This window comes from Oncorhynchus tshawytscha, linkage group LG20, assembly GCF_018296145.1.
Source record: "Oncorhynchus tshawytscha isolate Ot180627B linkage group LG20, Otsh_v2.0, whole genome shotgun sequence".
In the NCBI taxonomy this organism is placed as follows: Eukaryota; Metazoa; Chordata; class Actinopteri; order Salmoniformes; family Salmonidae; genus Oncorhynchus; species Oncorhynchus tshawytscha.
Genome location: NC_056448.1, coordinates 9,617,322 through 9,636,945, shown reverse-complemented (window position 1 = coordinate 9,636,945; position 19,624 = coordinate 9,617,322). Strand labels below are relative to the sequence as shown.

Below are 19,624 nucleotides of genomic sequence, written 5' to 3'. Positions count from 1 at the left end.
AAAGGACCCGTAATTACGCATTTCACTATTAGTCTACACCTGTTGAAGCATGTAGCATGTGACAAATAACACTTGATTTGAGATACCCACCGATGCCTTTATATCTGGGAGGGTTGGCCTTCTCATCCAACTGCAGCTGAGTCTTCACATACTCTGTAGGGAATGTAATACAGATCTCTATTCCTCCAGCAATACCACCTAGAGAGTGAAAGGGAGAGACAGAAAAGGTATGGTCGTTAGGCGGATCTCTATTCCCCCTGCTCCATCTGGAACAACAGACAAGTTCAGTTAAAGGCTTGTGTCTTCTCTGCTGGCTGAATAGATGGCATCATTTTATGTATAAAGTTATTACTACGTTCACAAATAAAATACAATAAAGTATCATCAGTGTCTCAAAAACAGATGTATTTTTATATTTTTTAAGTCCTCTTAATCAGTTTCTCTGTAACTGTAGTTTTATCGGTAACCTCCTGGTTCCACCTTAACAGCCGGAGCTCCACACATCTGCAGTTGAACGGCTAACAGAAAAGAGGGCTCTGATTGGCTGAACTGGGATTCTGTCCACAGGATACGCCCCTCTGCTCTGATCAGCGGGGGTGTGATTCCACTGACAGAGATTTAAGACGTCAGCATGTTTCAGTTCGGAACTCAGCTAGCCGAACTGGTGTGCTCGCATTACTCCCTTAAAATACCTTTGCTTGAAAAACGAGAAAAAGTACTGCTTGTCCATTTTGAGACGCCGTAGCCAGTATACACTTAATATATAACTAATCTAAGAGAACTCAAGAAATCTGTCATTTATTTTGACGTGCTTGCCGAATAGATCTTTCGCGCAGTTTTACATCTAACTAAGATGTTTGGTGAATGAAAACGAGTCGTCTCTCGTTGAATAACAACAGAAACTTGATTGAAGAATCCCTACTGTTAACTAATCACCGACGAAGGGGCGTAGACTTCGGCTCCAAACTTGGGCTTGCCTCCAGAAAAAAAAGTGGTGAGCCCGAACAGCCGAAAAACCCTCACCGAAGTCCATACGAACAAAGACGTCACAAAATATGCACGAACTCTACCGAACTGTTTCGGCTGAGAAGCATGTGCGCGCCTCTCTCACACAGAGTCGTCATAAATCGATAGAGTTTGTTGCTGGCAACAAACAAACTTTGGGTCAAGGGGCAACTCCATAAGAGCTGAGCAAACTGTCTTCCAAGTTCTGAAACAGTTATGTGATAACATAGCATGCTCAACCACTGATCTCTAACCAGTTAACTGAACAATCCCCATTTGAAAATCTGTTTGATTTGAAGTGGGGAAAGCTGACCCTAATGTGTGTGTGGGAAACGTCCTGGTTGAGTCTAAACATCAACCCCATGCTGATGCTTCTGAAAGAGACATTTGTTGAGGCTCTGGACTTCAGCATGCCTTTCACCTCTCCACACAAGCATGCAGGGTGGTCAGTCCCACACAGGAAAGGTCATGCAACACTTCATTATCCACAAGCACACACACAATGAGTCCCTCTTAGTAGTGGCATGTGGGTAAAAAAAAATATATTTCTTTTAATCACTTGGGAAGCCCCCCAAAAAAAGCCATATTACAACCTACACTACATGACAAATTATGTGGACACCTGCTCGCCGAACATCTCATTCCATAATCATGGGCATTAATATGGAGTTGTTTCCCCTTTTGCTGCTATAACAGCATCCACTCTTCTGAAAGGCTTTCCACTAGATGTTGGAACATTGCTGCGGGGACTTGCTTCCATTCAGCCACAAGAGCATTAGTGAGGTCGGGCACTGATGTTGGACGATTAGGCCTGGCTTGCAGTCGGCGTCCAATTCATCTCAAAAGTGTTCGATAGGGTTGCGGTCAGAGCTCTATGCAGCTCAGTCAAGTTCTTCCACACCGATCTCGACAAACCATTTCTGTATGGACCTCGCTTTGTAAACAGGAAAGGGCCTTCCCCAAACTGTTGACACAAAGTTGGAAGCACAGAATCATCTAGAATGTCAATGTATGCTGTAGCGTTAAGATTTCCCTTCACTGAATCTAAGGGGCTTTGCCAGAACCATGAACAAACAGCCCCAGACCATTATTCTTCCTCCACCAAACTTTACAGTTGGCACTATGCATTGGGGCAGGTAGTGTTCCCATGGCGTTTGCCAATCCAAGATTCATCCGTCAGACTTCCAGATGGTTTAGCGTGATTCGTCACTCCAGGGAGCGCGCTTCCACTGCTCCAGAGTCTAATGGCGGCGAGCTTTACACCACTCCAGCCAACGCTTGGCATTGCACATGGTGATCTTAGGCTTGTGTGCGGCTGCTCGGCCATGGATACCCATTTTATAAAGCTCCAGAGGAACAGTTCTTGTGCCGACATTACTTCCAGAGGACATTTGGAACTCGGTAGTGAGTGCTGCAACCGAGGACAGGCTATTTTTACACGCGTCAGCATTCGGCAGTCCCATTCTGTGAGCTTGTGTGGCCTACCACTTCGCAGCTGAGCCGTTGTTGCTCCTAGACATTTCCACTTCACAATAACTGACTTGTTGGAAAGGTGGCATCCTATTAAGGTGCCACATTGAAAGTCACGGAGCTCTTCAGTAAGGACATTCTACTGGCAATGTCTATGGAGACTGCATGGCGGTGTCCTCGATTTCTATATACCTGTCAGCAACGGGTGTGGCTGAAATAGCTGAATCCTCTAATTTGAAGGGGTGTCCACATACACTATATATGCAAAAGTATGTGTTGAGAATCTTACGTTGTTTGCTCTATAACCTGTTAGGCCTATATATCACGGTCGCAAGGCATAGGAACGAAGGCCAAGGAAATAAGACACAGTGTTAGAATAAATTCAACCACACCTTTGTTTCATCACAAAACTGGAGTGCAACCTCTGTCCGTTGAAGTCCACAAAGCATATTGCATGTAACAAAATAGTTACATGACCTACAGCACCCTAACCCTAGACATCCACAATTTCCAAATGTTCCGGCTTAACAAGTCTGCATGTAACAGAAAACTTTAGTTTGGCATAGAGGAACTATGTCACTTCCTTAACCGCATGAATAAAAAACAAACTAGTAGCTAGCAAGATGGAGATGAGTGGTTCTTTTTAATGAGTGCATTTCGCAAGTGGCTAGTTCACATAAACTAGCTTCACCTAAAACCACTTTCTGGCATGTGTACCTCGTGATTTGTTGGGAGAGTTGTCTGTCTGAAGTGGGCCCAGCCCAGAATTTTTTTTCCTCCCCTTTTCAAAAAGATGCCTAGAGTCCGTTTTTTTCTCACAAGTAGGCTCATGTTCATTATCTTGTTATTACACAATAGGCTAGAAATTCTGCCCAGTGCCCGGCTCTTCTTGTCATAACGCTACATGTTTTATAATTAGACATGTCCAATTGTTTCCTCATAACAGGCCAGTCATTCATTCCCTACTCTACTATTCTAAGGAAGCAGTAAAGGAAGCAGGCGTCAGCTGAATTATAAAAAGGCACACAACCTGAGAGATAAGAAGCAAGCCAAACTACTGCATGTTTCACAAGATATAACTTAATCTGGGTAGATGAGGGTGTGTTGAGTGCCATAGTAATGCTCAACAACATTACTAATTCATTTTATAGCACATTTTATTAGGTCTGAGTGCTTTGCATTCTATGGGGGGTAATCAAGTTCAAAAAGTGGACTGAAGAGTGATCATTGAAGGTAAATTATAACCCCCCGACCCGCCAGCATGCGCCCCCAGTCTGGTGAAAGGGTGTTGTAAACCAGCTGCATGTGTGCCGTGTGTGAAGCAGTGTGTCTGTGCAGGAGTGTGTGTGTGTGTACAGTGTGGGCAGGAGTGTGTCTGTGTGTGTGCTCTCTGAACTGCAGAAGTGTGTGCAGTTTGTGCTGTGTCATCATGGCTCATGGATTCAGGCACACAACACTGTACTGCACTGCAGGCCTCAGCCCCCTCTCAAGCACTCACACTACTGGGTGAATCTCACTGGTAGTGTAATAGGTTCCCTGTCATCTCCTTTCCTTCATCTGGTTTGATTGTGAAAGCACTTCCTGGTAGACATCCATCATATTGCTCTCATCTATCCTGTGAGCGCAAATGAGTAGGCCCCGATAGCTTACAATTTACTCCAGGTGAAAGCGGAGTTGCTTGACAAGGATAGGCTGATAGACATGGGAAAACAGGCCTGAAACATGTGCCAGAGAACTGAGACAGACAAATGGTTTCTATCACCTGATAGGAGAGGATAGTTCTACTATATCAAGGAATTAGAATGGATCAGTGTTCACTTGTTACTCTTGCAAGAAGTAAGATACAGAAGCAATTTACGCAAACAAACGAGTTATCAACCATGAATGCCCTCAATAATGCGGCGCCATGCATTGTCCCAAAAGAGACAAACTAAGTAGCGCAACTGCATTCAAGGATGCACGTGCAGCAACGGTTCCATCTAAGGACCTTACTCGTCAGGCTGCGTGCAAACCTTGACACGCCTTACTAGGGCTACAAATCTCTACACAGCTGTGGAACAGAAGGACATGGTTGGCTTGGATTTTGTACCTCTGTAGCCTAGCTTTACAGTGTCCGGCACATCCCACTCAGGGCTGTGAGAGGAGTCTGCCAAACTCCCATTCATAAGCCATGATGACCACGCGCTGGACTAAGGGAAAGGGGGCTTTGGTATGATCATGGGGTCAGGAATTACCAGAGAAAAAGACCATGACACATCTAATTAACTCTACACACCCTGGAACTGACGACTAGAGCAAAGCATGTGTCCTTGTAGAACAGGAGTGATCTGTCTTGAAACCCAGACAAAAAAAACAACCATGATTTGGAGGATTTTAACAAAATGTTAATCATAGAATGGTCCTTTGGAGGAAGGATTGTTGACACATTTGAATCTAACAGCATAATTGAGAAATAACCTATGTTATTAACCTAAGTTTTAGCCATACCAAAGCCTCCATAATATTTTGTGTGTAGATGCTACAAAGCAAACAAGATTGTCATATGAAGCTTTACGGCTTGCTCTGCAATAGTAGTAGTAGTTCTTACATTAATTTGAATGTTTCAAAATATAAAAACATGAATATTGAAAATAAACCATAATTGAGTCAGCAAATATTTCAATGCATTGTCATAGTAGGCAATGTAACCAATCACAGCCCTCCTTTTATCATTGCCCACTCTGGAACTTTAATATGCCCATACACCAGCGTTTCCCAAACTCGGTCATGGGGACACATTTTGTTTTTTGCCCTAGCCCTACCCAGCTAATTCAAATAATCAAAGCTGGATGATGACTTGAATCAGCTGTGTAGTGCTAGGGCAAAAACCAAAATGTGCACCCCTTGGGGTCCCCATGACAGAGTTTGAAAAAATATATATATTATGTTCAACAATATATTTTTTTAAATGTCCAAGTCAAACATTTTATATATTCATGTTTATTTTACTATACTAATACATTTATGTAAGGACGTTTCTATTTAAATCAGTATACTACTCATATTACAGAGCAAGCAGTAAAGCTTCATATGACACACATTTTAGCTTTGTTGTGCCCACATGGAGTCTTAAAGGAGGCCTGGGTATGGCCAAAATGTAATAAATATGCCAACTTTTATTCATTATTTCTTTATTATGCTTTTAGATACAAATGTCAAATATATGTCAACAATCCTTCTTCCAAAGCACCATGCTATGGAATACATTTTGTGAAAATCCCCCAAATCATGGTATTTTTGGTCTGGGTTTCAAGAGGAATAACAGATCGCTCACACAGACAAGTTGAATCAAAGGTTAAAATTGATAGTTCAACAGATGCAGCCAGTCCTCCTGAACTATAGTCGAAATGAGGTGTGCACTTTGGGAGTGCACAATTTGAAGACAATCCAGGCATAGACATTGCAGACAATTTTTTTCTTCCAAACAATTGAATACTGCCTTGTATTCCTAAAGTCTCATATGCATTCAATAATTATCATATTGCAGCTCCATGTGTGCGAGCACACACACACACACACACACACACACACACACACACACACACACACACACACACACACACAAGGCAGGCTGCAGATTCATGCCACTCCTCAAGTTCCACAGTGCATGAAGACAGTACATCGCACTCAAAGGGTGACTAGTTACTTTTGAATCACAAACCTCCCCCATCAGTCACAAAAAACAAGGCATATGACCAGATACACAATATCTCATGCCAAAGCACATTGGATACTTACTTGCCACTGGTGCCGTTTTAGAGGCGGTTTGGACACCCTGTCGAGCACAGCACATAATTGTGTTGCTATATTGTGATCAAATGTGCCTTACTCCCTAGCAACGGACACGTAGTTCATGAAGAAATTAAAGAAAAAAGGCTGAATAGATTAGTAGACATAAATAATGATTTACTACACTAACAAAGTTCACGTTGCCTCCCATGGCAAGCTCTATACAGTAGGCAGGCAATAGTGTTGAAATATCTTGCTACAAACTGACTGCCACTACAAAAGTAAAAAGAAAGTCCTGTATAATATATTGTATTGTCACAGTGACAATGATTTGCATTGTTACAACGTAACAAGACGCTATAATGAACGCTGCCTGAATTGTGAAGCAATATCAGCAGCCTACACAAGGAAAGATGAATGAATGTATCCTTACCTGCTAGAATAGCTTTGCCAGGGTGGGTGAGTTTGGCTTTTCCTGACTGGGCGGCAGCGGCCAAACAGTGGGGTCTGTGGAATGGACTCACAAATGTGGGATTCCTGGACATATTGGCAACAGTCGGCCCCCCAAAACAACCAAGAACTTGTTCACTTCTAGGACGACACTTTTTATTCCTCCCGATCGTCAGCCTCCGTGCACTCCGGCGCTTTGTGCACAAATTGCGCCTCGATCACACCTACAGCGTATTGATGGGCGATCACTTACAAAGGCGATGCTGATAATTGAAAACCGCACAGCTCAAAAGCTAATGTGTCCTCCACTTTTGACAGTTGAAATTCACTCGTGCATTGCAAGTGTTCACAGGGCGGGGCTTTCACCCTTCCACGTAAAAAGAGAACGTCTCCATATTTTTCACAAACAAACCAGATTTAAGGTGGAACGGGAAATTCCCTCAGCTGCTTTGATTAGCCTAGTAGTTCACTGTACCATAGTCCAGACAGAGTAACTGCAGCCTCCCCTAAAGAAATATATCAGTCAGTAGTCTCCTGTTATTCATAGCGGCCCCATAGCCCTTGTTGGCCTCAACCACCACATTTATAAAACGTTTCCGACATTGACCTCTTCAAACAACCTGTACATTTCTTAGGGTGGCCTGGTATGTAGGTATAAACAAAAATATTCACCAATGTGACCCTCACATTGGGCTTAAAAAATATATATATATATATATATATTATTATTTAACTAGGAAAGTCAGTTAAGAACAAATTATTATTTACAATGGCGGCCTACTTCGGCCATACCCGGACGACTATGGGACTCCAAATCAGGTACTATAGTGACGCCTATTGTTCTGAGATGCAGTGCCTTTAGACCGCTGCGCCACTCGGGAGCGTTACACAAATTATTGGCAGCCTTCTACACTGACACGTCATTGGACCCTATATTAGGTAAGCTTACTACATCCCCCCATTTATATAGCCTACAACAACAGTAGTGACGACTTCTTATCTTTCTTATCCTATTATTTGTAAACAATGCTATTTTCGTCATAGGCTGCGCAGTCGCTAGTGGCCACTATGGCTCTCCAGTGGATACGGTTTCCACTAGTTGCCATGGCCACAAAGTCAAAGATGGCTATATCACAGATACACAATTGTTCTATAAATGTGAAGCATCCGCTTAGCGTTTCCACTCACTAACAAATATGGTAGGGAGAGGAAGCCCACTGGCCGGCAGTGGGAGAATACGGAACGAGATGGACTTAGGCCGAAATTCTGCACATTTTCTCATCGATGAAACATTTGATCTCAATACAGTTCTGTTACCAAAACTATAATATGTTATGAACAGAGTGGACTACGTTTTGTAGACTTTACCCTTTGCAAAAGTTTTTTTAAATCTCGTTGTTTAGGAGTGCAAATGCGTACTTCACAGAAGAGGCGTACCCTAACGAAATCTGCAGTTGATGCGGCTGACCAAATAAATTGTAGGTTGCAAAAAGTCTGAAGATTGAATTCACTGAATATATTGCTTTATTGGCAAATGCTGGAATGAATTTGACAAATTATGTAGCTAAAACATTCTGCTGCAGTCATTCATGCCCTCGCCCCGGTGAATTGCGCATGCTCATTGTGTCTCCTTCACTGTGCCCTATCTTTGCCAAGCAGATTCTTCATGCTAGTTGGTGGGAGAGAACTAAAGTACGCTAGCTTTGACAGGGTAAAGGAAGAACAGTGCTCAGACGCTTCACAACATAGGTATGAACAATCTAGCTAATATAAAGCACAACGGTTTATTTGTTATAATGCTGTTTATTGCATGGAATAATCATGGAAAATGCATGTCACTAACTAGCGCGTTTGTCCAAGGTTAGCCACTGCACCAACTAGCCGGCTACAAGGGACTATTCCAATGTCCATCTGTTGAGTAATGTGGTTGGCTAGCAAGCTAACTAGGTAGTTCAGAGCACTGGCTAGTGCCCTAGCAAATGTTACATAATGTTGTTTGCCAATGTCGTACCGTCTAATCCCAAGTATAATTTTGTGTTGAAACTCAATATAAATTATTACAATGACTTAACATACGAATTACTTAGATGTTGGCTAGTTGGCTAATTTACTGATGAAGTCAAGCCACCCCAACGCAGATGTAGCTAGTTACCTAGCCTAGCCAGCATTCCAACTAGGACAATTTGGCTAGCTTTGCTAAAGACCACTCTCCAAACTGTTCTTTGTCCGAAATTGACGGTGCACAATACATGTTACGCCAGATATTAGGGCACAAAGGTATTATTTTATGCCGATGGCCCTCACCTTCAAGATACTAGCTTTCAGCTAAAGCTAGCTAACGTTAGCTATCATTGACTGCTCATTTTGAAAGATAATCCACTGTTCCTATAATAACTGACTTGCCTTGTTAAATAAAGGTAAAATAAAAAAAATCAGGAGTGGATTAACCAGTCTCATTGTTAGGTAGTTGGCAGGATAATACAATTTTATAGCGTTGAACATTAGCTAACTAGAATAGCAAATAATATTTTTTCAATATTATAAATACATTGACTGATTATTAGTTACCTGATCATTAATGAATAGAAATGCTTTGCGACATTTAAAGGTATCTCAAAATACACATGAATAGAAATGTCTCTGTAAAATCAACTAGTTAGCCATCGACAAAATGTTGCAATGAATGTCGATATTTAGTCAAATTGAGGTCACTAAACTGCTTGAAGTAACATTGGATTGTAATCTGTCATGGTCAAAATTAGAGATTAAACGATACGAACATTTCATATTACGATTATAGTGACCAAAATTATCAGTTATTAGCATTTTCGCGGTATTGTTCAAATGTACTGGAAATGTTCAAAGTACTGATATACACACTGAAATAATTTCACCAAGTGTTATATTGAAAACCAACAAATACAATTAGCAGAACTATACACTTTGCATAAACATTAAAATAATATTGAAGATGGCGCCATGAGGTAAATGTATCTTGTGCAGGTTTAAATGAACACAACCTTAAGTAAGCAAATGGGATAAAAAACAAATAAAATTAGCAGCACTATGCACTGTGTGCATAAACATTTAAAATAGTAACATTAAAGATGTTTACAGAGTGGGCGTGCAGCCAAGGTAATAGCAAATAGCAAATGTATTATTAGTTAGTCATTATAATTAGTATTACACAGTCTAAATTCTGTGTTGCATTTGAGTATATGCAATGACCCATGCACAATTTACATAAATACAATTGAGTCTTAAGAAGACATTGATAGTAATTGCAATGAGCCCAATAATTGACATAAATACAGGAGTCTTGTATAAGAGTCTAGTGTTTCTCCTGTTGGAACACTTTTACAACCAAGTCGACAACTGCCGGATTTTAAATTAACAAAATATGTTGGTTGGGTGACTAAACGACAACGTGTTATCCTGTGCAATGGACGAATAGTGTGCAGACACACGTCGCATACATCAGCAGAACAACGTGTAGTGTTTTTACAAAAGTAGGTAACACTGAAAGCTTCAGTTTACATTATTGACAAGCTATTAGCAAGTTAGACAGACAAAGCATTACATTTTCCCCCATTACGAAGTCCCCACATGCGTTGAGCTAGACGTTAAATTACCTTTCATTCGCAATAAAGTAACGTTAGTGGGTGTTGGTTACGAAGATGACTCATGATATTTGAAGTGTTGCCCCCTTTCGCAGCGTTTTTTTTGTCGTTGCATGTTCTGCAGACAGAGTGACCATCTTCGATTAAGATTCCTTCAGCACTCTTGTAAAACTCAAAATACGACCACACTTCAGATGTTGACCTCTTATTAGAAGGCTGAAAAATCTCCCGATCGCTGTCACTGCCTTCCGCCATGTTTCCACACAAAATAAAACCCATGCTGCGCCTGCGTTCGACTGTTGCTAACTTTGGTTGATGCTGGACAGTATTTACCGTGCGTTTTAACGATAATAAAAATTAGAAACAGTAATACTAACCGTTGGGAATTTTATCGTGAAACAGGTAACCGTTTCATCCCTAGTCAAAACATGTTGATACAACAGTACCTAAAATGGGGAGAAGTCTGTCTCCCCATTTAATAAAGCACTGCTCTGCCTTCTGTTAGGTTCTAAATTTTCAGAGTAAATAACTAATGGAAACTAGAGAAGGTCAACCAAGTTGAATTCTTCTCAAGGGGTCGTTACAGCTGTAATTCAGACAAAGACAGGTTCCTACCATCACAAGTATATATTCTCCACTTCAGACACCCCCCTTCTCTCCAATCCTTACATTTTATGGTTCCACAGGAAGAGGGTAATGTTGCACTGTTTTATCTTTTGTTTTATGTGTGATGTATGTTCCTTAATGTGTTTGGAACCCAGGAAGAGTAGCTGCTAGGATCCTTAATAAACACAAATACACTTGTTTTCTTAGTTTGGTTTTGTGATGCCTGCAAATATTGTTACAATATGTGTCTATACCCAGTCCTGTCAAGCCATAACAAGGGTCTAGGTCTGCAAATACTGCAGCCTGTTTTGTCAAGAAAATGCATACCACCTCTGACTTTTCCAAATCAGTCCTGAGGGAATCGTGTCGGCTGTTTGCAATATTCTAGAAAATCACACTCCATTGACTAACCACCTGATCTATGTGAACTGAGTCAAATATTGCAGTGGGACACAGGCCTACATGTGTTGAATGTCCTGTCTTCTCTCTTCTCCAGGTGCAATGGCTGTTCCTCCTTCATATTCAGACCTGGGCAAGACTGCCAAGGACATATTCAGCAAGGGCTATGGTGAGTTAATAGTAAAAATGTTTGCACACCTGAACAGTAAATGCTAAGGAGGAGAAGCCACAATTCCACACAAAACACATGACCGCCAGGGAGTTGGCTAAAGCAGTGAAGAACAGATCAAGTTACTGTTTATAGCCTGGTCTTGCCAGAATTTGAAACGCAGAAGTCAACTGGGAATCAGTCAATGTGATATAATACATTTTAAAATTGCACTTGGCTGGCGAGGTTATGGTTTGTTAGAAAGCAAAGCAAACAATATGTGTAATTGAATGCATCATAAACCAATTGTCATTCGTGCTTTCTCAGAAGTCTTTGACTATATGGCGGCCATATGTGTTTTATGACTCTACGAGTCTGCTCAGATGTAACATTAACTCATCAACCTCTTGTTTAACCATCCAGGTTTCGGCATTGTGAAGCTGGACCTGAAGACCAAGTCTCAGAGTGGAGTGGTGAGTCTTCTGTTACTGTCCTTTTCCCCTTTACTTTCTCCTCTGTCCCACCTGCTCTGCTCTGCCTCACTTTATCCTCTGTCCCACCTGCTCTGCCTCACTTTATCCTCTGTCCCACCTGCTCTGCTCTGCCTCAGCTTCTCTCTCTCTCTAATCCTGTCTATGGTTCTGTAATAACACAACCATTCTATAGGTTGTGTGTGAGGCCTGGTGTGTAAGACTGTGTGTGTGTGTGTGTGTGTGTGTGTGTCTGTGTCTGTCTCCCTATCTGCCATCCTAACCCCTGCTCTGTCCCGCTGCCTCCTGGATTGCTCTCTACTGTAGATGGTAAGACTCTCTCCCACAGTGTACTGATGTCTGTACTATATACAGCATGATCCGTGATATGTTTTATTTCACCTTTATTTAACCAGGTAGGCAAGTTGAGAACAAGTTCTCATTTACAATTGCGACCTGGCCAAGATAAAGCAAAGCAGTTCGACACGAACAACAACAGAGTTACACGGAGTAAAACAAACATACAGTAGAAAAATGAGTCTATATATAATGTGAGCAAATGAGGTGAGATAAGGGAGGTAAAGGCAAAAAAGGCCTTGGTGGCGAAGTAAATACAATATAGCAAGTAAAAAAATATATATATGTGATATGTGCCAGGAGATTCAGACGGTCTGATCTCACTGTTAAAATTATGTCCCGCTGATGGTAATGTCGGTCTGTTTGCATCTTCATCACTGTCCAGTGAATATGATAATTATTTTTGTCTCCATCCAAATGATCTATCCTTCCTCTCTCCCAGGGATCCAGTCACCCACCATCCTTACCCTGATTTTCCCTGATTTTCTTGACCTTTATTTTCCTCGCATACTTTTCTTCTCACCTGTAATGTTTTCTGTGTCTCTCCTCACATAATGCATGATTCTGTCAGGATGTCTTCTGCAGTCAGCACAAAACTGCCCGTTTCAACTATCTGCTCTTCTAGATTCTTCTCTTTCTCCCGTTCTCGCACACTCATTACTCATTCCCTCAGCCCTTTCAAACTCTTTGACCTCAACTCTCTCTCCCATCACTTGTCTCACACATTGTCCCACTCTCTTTTTGTTTCCTCTCTCTCACCCTCTCAGGAGTTCAACACATCAGGTTCCAGTAACACAGACACGGGGAAGGCAGCTGGTAACCTGGAGACCAAGTACAAGATGAAGGAGCTGGGCCTGAGCTTCAACCAGAAGTGGAACACCGACAACACCCTGGCTACAGAGGTCACTGTGGAGGACCAGCTGGCTCAGGGACTCAAGGTGGCCCTGGACACATCCTTCGTACCAAACACAGGGTGAGAGAGAGACGTCAATCTGATATGTATGTACAAAACATTAAGAACACCTGCTCTTACCATGACGTAGACTAACCAGGTGAATCAAGGTGAAGGCTATGATCTCTTATTGATGTCACTTGTTAAATCCACTTCAATCAGTGTGAATTAAGTGGAAGAGACCGGTTAAAGAAGGATTTTTAAGCCTTGAGACAATCGACACATGGATTGTTTGTGTGCCATTCAGAGGGTGAATGGGCAAGATAAAAGATTGAGGTGCCTTTGAACAAGGTATGGTTGTAGGTGCCAGGCACACCGGTTGGAGTGTGTCAAGAACTGCATCGTTGCTGGGTTTTTCACACTCAACAGTTTCCTGTGTGTATCAAGAATGGTCCATCACCCAAAGGACATCCAGCTAACTTGATACAACCGTGGGAAGCATTGGATACAACATGGGCCAGCATCCGTGTGGAACACGTTCGACAGCTTTTAGAGTCCATGCCCTGAATTGAGGCTGTTCTGAGGGCAAAAGGGGGTGCAACTCAATATTGGGAAGGTGTTCCTAATGTTTGGTGTACTCAGTGTATATATGCCATTTACAGTTAACGTTTTCAGTGGGCAATAAAAAATCTCAGGGGAGGGGATAACATTACCTAATAAAGTAGCATGTCTATTCAATGAAAATAAATTCCCAAATAATGTTGTGCATTCTATGCGAGATAAATATTTCTCAATTTTGGGGGGGTATTGAGCAAATGACAGGTCTGCTGAGTGCGAACCTGAACATTCTGTGCAACTTCCAGGGCGCACGTTTACTGTGAAAGCAGGATGTACCCGCTTTAAGTTAGTTTTAACAGTGGTCAAGTAGGCTACTGTGGCTATTTGATCATAATGGGGAAAAACTATGGAGAAAATGCATTGCATAACATTTTATCATGGAAATAGCTGTTCTATCATTTAGCCTACAGTAGCAGCCAATGTGGGGTGTTCAATGTAGGCCTACATACCATGAGACTTATCCAATTGTCCTTCAAACAAGGAGGTGACTGAAAATGTTGTGGTGTTAGATGCAAAAAAATATTTTACAAAATAAAATGCTACATTATTCCCATACCATTATTACTGAGAATCAGACAAATCATGCTACTCCCCTATTGCTGTCTACAAATTATCTACAGTACCAGTCAAAAGTTTGGACAAACCTACCCATTCCAGAGTTTTTCTTAATTTTTTACTGTTTTCTACATTGTAGAATAATAGTGAAGACATCAAACTATGAAGTAACACATATGAAATCATGTGGTAACTGAAAAAGTGTTAAACAAATCCAAATATATTTGAGATTCTTCAGGGTAGCCACCCTTTGCCTTGATGACAGTTTTGCACACTCTTGGCACTCTCTCATTCTCTTTGATAATGATTCATTATTACAATAATGGAGCTGGTCAACGACCCAACGTAGGTGATTCGTTGAGAGCCTAATGATTCTGAGTTGGGGCTTGCCTTATATAGCCCAACCTGGGTACATTTCCATAATCCACCACAACTGTCTCAATGTGGGCGGCAGGGTAGCCTAGTGGTTAGAGGTTTGGACTAGTAACTGAAAGGTTGCAAGTTCAAATCCCCGAGCTGACAAGGTACAAATCTGTCGTTCTGCCCCTGAACAGGCAGTTAACCCACTGTTCCTAGGCTATCATTGAAAATAAGAATTTGTTCTTAACCGACTTGCCTAGTTAAATAAAGGAAAAATATATATTAAAAAATGTGTCGAACCAACCCATATCTACTAGATGAGGTGGTCATATATTCTCCTGCGAGACCTAAGAACAGTTTATTCTTAGAAAGAGGATAAGGAGAGACTGTTCGGAATAGAGATACCTCGTTCCGAACGTGCAAGTTTCAGAGTACAGAGGGTGGGGGGGTAAGAACACGAGATGTGCACAGCCATGGTGAATTAGGTACAGAGTTATGTGAAAACAGCAACTTGCACAACCAGAGTAACACTCCTATCATTTATATAAGCCTTAAGGTAATGCAAAGACCATTTTTCTTCTCTCACAAACGTTGGAGTATACTAATGGGGAAAGTTCTAGAAAGTTGAGTGAAGTTCAATCTCGTGCTTCTATGCGCAGGCTGATATTTCTTCTGTAAAGCAGTCCCGGGGTACGTTGGTCCCAGCTTTCCATCACAACCACATTTATATCGCTACTCCTACAATTGCGCGTGGCATCGTTTTTTTTTTTAAAGCACGTACAACTGGAGTTTCAAGCATTGTTTAGACCAGTGTTTCCTATCTGGTAGGGGGTGATTTTATTTGTCCCTCCAAGTGTTACGTTACAGCCTTTTTCTAAAACGGATTCAATCGTTTTTTTCCCCCTCATCCATCCATCTGCACACAATACACCATAATGACAAAGCAAAAAACAGTTTTTCTTTTTTAGAAATTGAGCTCTACAGACAATTCGTTCAACCTCGTGGCTTGCTTTTTGCTCTGACATGCACTGTCAACTGTGGGATCTTTATATAGACAGGTGTGTGCCTTTCCAAATCATGTCCAATCAATTTAATTTTTCACTGGTGGACTCTAATCAAGTTGTAGAAACATCACCAGAACTGAGCTTTTCAGTCCTTCTACATAAAAATGATGGGGGACCCATTTAGTGATGTTAAACTCATCAGGGACCCCATCATAATCAGAACACAACTCAAGTGACACAAATATAGCATACAAGGAGTTCTAATAGTGCATGGCCAGACGAACCCAAATCTTGGGTCCCTCGGAAGGAATATTTAAAGGCCCATCTCTTGGCAAATTTCCTGCTTTTTCAACACATTTTGTCATGAGGCAGAGAGAGCATTGCAGTTTTAAAGCTTAAATTACAGTGCGTTTATGTTGAAAAGAAAATCACTTTTGGGGAATCCAAGAAGTATTGAGTTGAAAAATGTATAATTGGTGGAGTAGTGTGGATACCAATATCCCTGGGAGCCTGCCAGGCACATGTTCCATGGATCCCTTGGCCAAAATTATATGATGAGACCTGCCCACGGACCTCCTGCAATACCCTACTTTGTAAACCCCTGTCCTAAGCAAGGGGACTGTAATTGGTCGAACTCACAATTTAATACATGCCCAAAATTACCTAAAAGCATGATGTTCATGAAGTTTTTACATGAAAGGCGAGGTTAACTAAAATATGACTTGATGAAAAGATATGAAAGGATTTAGGATTTATTTATTGACGATGCTATCACCTTTTTTAGAAAAGCAAGGATCAGATATGAAAGGATATTTGTTGGCTGTCTAATTTGCTCTTTCTCTTCTCCATCTGTACTCAGCAAGAAGAGTGGCAAGCTGAAGACTGGCTACAAGCGTGACTTCCTTAATGTGGGCTGTGATGTTGACTTCGAGGGTCCCATAATCCACGCAGCAGCCGTGGTGGGCTATGACGGCTGGCTTGCCGGGTACCAGATGGCCTTCGATATGGCCAAGTCCAAACTGGCCCAGAACAACTTCGCCCTGGGATACAAGGCTGGAGACTTCCAGCTCCACACCAACGTGTGAGTATCTCAGTGCAGTGGGGGGCATGGCTAAAAACGCTGCTAAAAACGTTTTGTTTTTGTGAATCATCATAAATGTGTTAGATGATACAAGTTTGGTAACTGTTGCCCTGTGTCTCTCTAATAGAAAATGAATCCATAGAATGGCTTAGAACCTCATGTTAAGTCAAAATGACACAACGACAAGATTCCAGTTTAACGTTTACTCAGCCGTATTAGCGCAGTACATGGTTGCCATTGCACTTAGGCCGTGTTCATCAACGAGACTCCTGCGCAGGCGCACTAATAAGGGTGATAGCGCCGTAATAACAGAAATATCGGGCAACTTAAAACATGAACGTAACACCTCTAACCCTAGCAATTTGACTGGTTAACTCATGGGTCCACCCATAATGCCACCATTGACATGAATGGGGAAGGCCCGCTCTATGGATTCTTTCTCAGTAATAATGTCATGGGGCAGGGAGGTATTCATTTTAGGATGGTTTCTTACTGTATCTTGCCCCCTCTCTCTTTCAGGAACAATGGAGAGAGGTTGTCTAGGAGTGTGAGCAAGTGCTTGATTTGGGCATGTCTATCTGTTCTCTCTCCTCTTTCAGTAATGATGGGACTGAGTTTGGAGGTTCTATCTACCAGAAGGTGGATGACAAGCTGGAGACGGCGGTCACTCTGGCCTGGACGGCCGGCAGCAACAACACACGCTTCGGCATTGCAGCCAAATACGCCCTGGACAAAGATGCTTCCCTGTCTGTGAGTAACACACACACACACACACACACACTCTGTCTATCTTAGTCTCAACCCAGGCTCTTGCTGTAGCCCCACCCCTAGCAGGGATGCAGCTCTTTGCAATTCATTCAGATTCGCTCACCAGAACACGTTCAATGACTGCCTGTGTCTCCCCCTGCAGGCCAAAGTGAACAACGCCAGCCTGATTGGAGTCGGCTACACCCAGACCCTCAGGCCAGGTGATCTAATGACTGATTGATTTGATTACAATTCATGATATCCTCTGAGCAAGGTCTCTGAGCACAACTGTCATTTTAGGTCGAGCTATACCGCTTTACATCTCCAGTAAATTCCTCTCCTCTGTAGGTGTGAAGGTGACTCTGTCAGCCCTGATCGACGGGAAGAACTTCAACACCGGCGGACACAAAGTGGGCCTGGGCTTCGAGCTGGAGGCATAGAGTGGCAGGGAACAAGACCCAACAACCAAGAGTAGAGCCCAGAACCAATCACCCCCATTCCCAACCCTACACACCCTACCATGGCCCTTATCCAAAACCATCATCCTGTAGACACTCCATTCCCACCTCTCTCTCACACACCACAGTCCCTTTACACTCACACACATTGAGTGTTTTGGCAGTAATAGTCAAACCTGTGGCAGTCATGTCCATCTTGACTAAAGTAGATAAAATACATGAATGAATAGAGAGACCGAGAGAGGCATTCTGTAATGTCATGGCCTAGTCTAGGCAGTTAGTTATCACTACTGGTCATTTGAAATGGAGTGTTTCAGTCTGAGCGCATAAAGGCAAGCACTGGGGATGGATACCTCCCCTTTTAGCTGACGTTGTACAGAAACACTGGCTAAGTTTTTTTGTAAATCTTCTGACTGGTTACTGAAGTGGCACTAATATTTCAGTAGGAGTTTGGTTGAGTAGTCTTCGGTAAACGTGTCGCTCGGCGTGAACTTACGTTTATTTTCCCCTTCGTATTTCATTGTAAGCATGTCTGAATGAATACCGGGTGTAGAACAGAAGGCTTAGTAAGGATGGAAGCCGGATGCATTTGAAGCCCGGTGTTCTCTTGGTTTAAAAAGAATGCTGTCTGTTTCTTTTGTATTGGTTTGAGTAGAAAATGTTTCGGTGTATTTTGGTTGTGCTTTGTTCAGTTGTGGACCATGTTGTCCGTTACACCCAGTGTGATCGTAGGATGTTTGTGATTTTGGATGGGCACAACTTCAATTGTATGCCACTTCAGCCAATTTTCTTTCAATTCCTGACTTGACCGAACTGAGATTTTAAGTGAGCCCAACCCTGAGAGGGAACCAACCATTTCACCACCGCTACAGTCTGCTGTTACTGTAACTACACTGAAGACGGGAGTCTGCAGGAGAGTTTAAGGAAGATTCTACATTACGCATACAGCGCTACAAACGGAAGGACCTATTAGGATTATTGTCGGCTGAATGCAGTTCTACATGTCCCAAAACGCAATATTTCTTAATCTCCTTGTCTTTGCTCTGAGGCCACTCTTCTTTAGAGGACAGCTGGTAGGTGAAAGCAATATGGTGAAATCTTCCCAGTAGGTGAGAAAAGATGGCATTTCTACAGTGTTGCTTATCTATCTCCTCTTAAGATCTGTGGTCACATGAAGAGGGATGTGGATGTTGTTGCTCATGCTGCTTTAGACTTACACTCCTTCCTGGCTGTCATTGGTGCCCTTGGGAGCCAAACGACCCCCCCTGTATGTCCCACTCTCTGTACATAGTATACATATTCTCCTCCCGAGTTTCAACACTCGTACGGTGAGACAACATTTGAAGGGATGCTGTTGTATAGGCTCGGTCCCTCCTTTACCAAGTCATAAACCATGACTCCATGTATCTTTGTTTTCTTTCCAATTTTGTCATAATTATGAATCTTTTTGAATTGGTTGTGTTCAAGACATAGCATCTCGTTTTTTCCCCCAACCTCAAGTAATGGAATTCTAATTAAAAAAAGCTTGTCTTGATGTCTTTTATTTCTCAATGTTATTTTGAGAATATTTGTGGTCCATTAACACTTTAGTGAGAATAGTAGTGATAGAGGGTTGA

General features: G+C 42.1%; 2 protein-coding genes across 6 annotated transcripts in view; one reads left to right on the top strand and one right to left on the bottom strand.

Moving 5' to 3' along the window:
* Positions 1-10,673, bottom strand: part of slc25a1b (slc25a1 solute carrier family 25 member 1b) — a 21,370-nt gene extending 10,697 nt beyond the window's left edge. The window contains exons 1-2 of one of the 2 annotated variants that reach the window (XM_024380951.2): positions 10,326-10,673; positions 91-198 (exon numbers count right to left, since the gene is read on the bottom strand). In XM_024380951.2, coding sequence (XP_024236719.1) covers positions 91-198; positions 10,326-10,332 — 115 coding nt within the window. In that variant the 5' untranslated portion in view covers positions 10,333-10,673. Of the gene's footprint in view, positions 1-90; positions 199-6,676; positions 7,279-10,325 lie in introns of those variants that run through there. The other variant, XM_024380950.2, reaches the window with a different exon arrangement.
* Positions 7,492-19,542, top strand: LOC112219591 (voltage-dependent anion-selective channel protein 2). 4 transcript variants are annotated; one of them, XM_024380953.2, is made up of 10 exons: positions 8,090-8,171; positions 8,353-8,442; positions 11,416-11,487; positions 11,890-11,939; positions 12,264-12,266; positions 13,061-13,266; positions 16,582-16,803; positions 17,403-17,553; positions 17,714-17,771; positions 17,899-19,542. In XM_024380953.2, exons 3-10 carry the CDS (start codon positions 11,421-11,423, stop codon positions 17,988-17,990), a joined length of 849 nt encoding a protein of 282 aa, XP_024236721.1. In that variant the 5' UTR covers positions 8,090-8,171; positions 8,353-8,442; positions 11,416-11,420; the 3' UTR covers positions 17,991-19,542. The 4 variants fall into 4 exon arrangements, with proteins under 4 accessions (XP_024236722.1, XP_042158091.1, XP_024236721.1 ...); XM_024380954.2 differs by lacking the exons at positions 8,090-8,171; positions 8,353-8,442 and adding an exon at positions 7,492-7,632; XM_042302157.1 differs by lacking the exons at positions 8,090-8,171; positions 8,353-8,442; positions 12,264-12,266 and adding an exon at positions 7,494-7,632.
* Positions 19,543-19,624: the final 82 nt, after the last annotated feature.

Excerpts from the sequence above, each read along its gene's own strand:
- LOC112219591 (XM_024380954.2), top strand. The coding sequence starts at position 11,421 with ATGGCTGTTCCTCCTTCATATTCAGACCTGGGCAAGACTGCCAAGGAC. Across the intron at positions 13,267-16,581 it reads TCCTTCGTACCAAACACAGG|CAAGAAGAGTGGCAAGCTGA; the intron begins GTGAGAGAGAGA and ends ATCTGTACTCAG. Across the intron at positions 17,554-17,713 it reads ACAAAGATGCTTCCCTGTCT|GCCAAAGTGAACAACGCCAG; the intron begins GTGAGTAACACA and ends CTCCCCCTGCAG.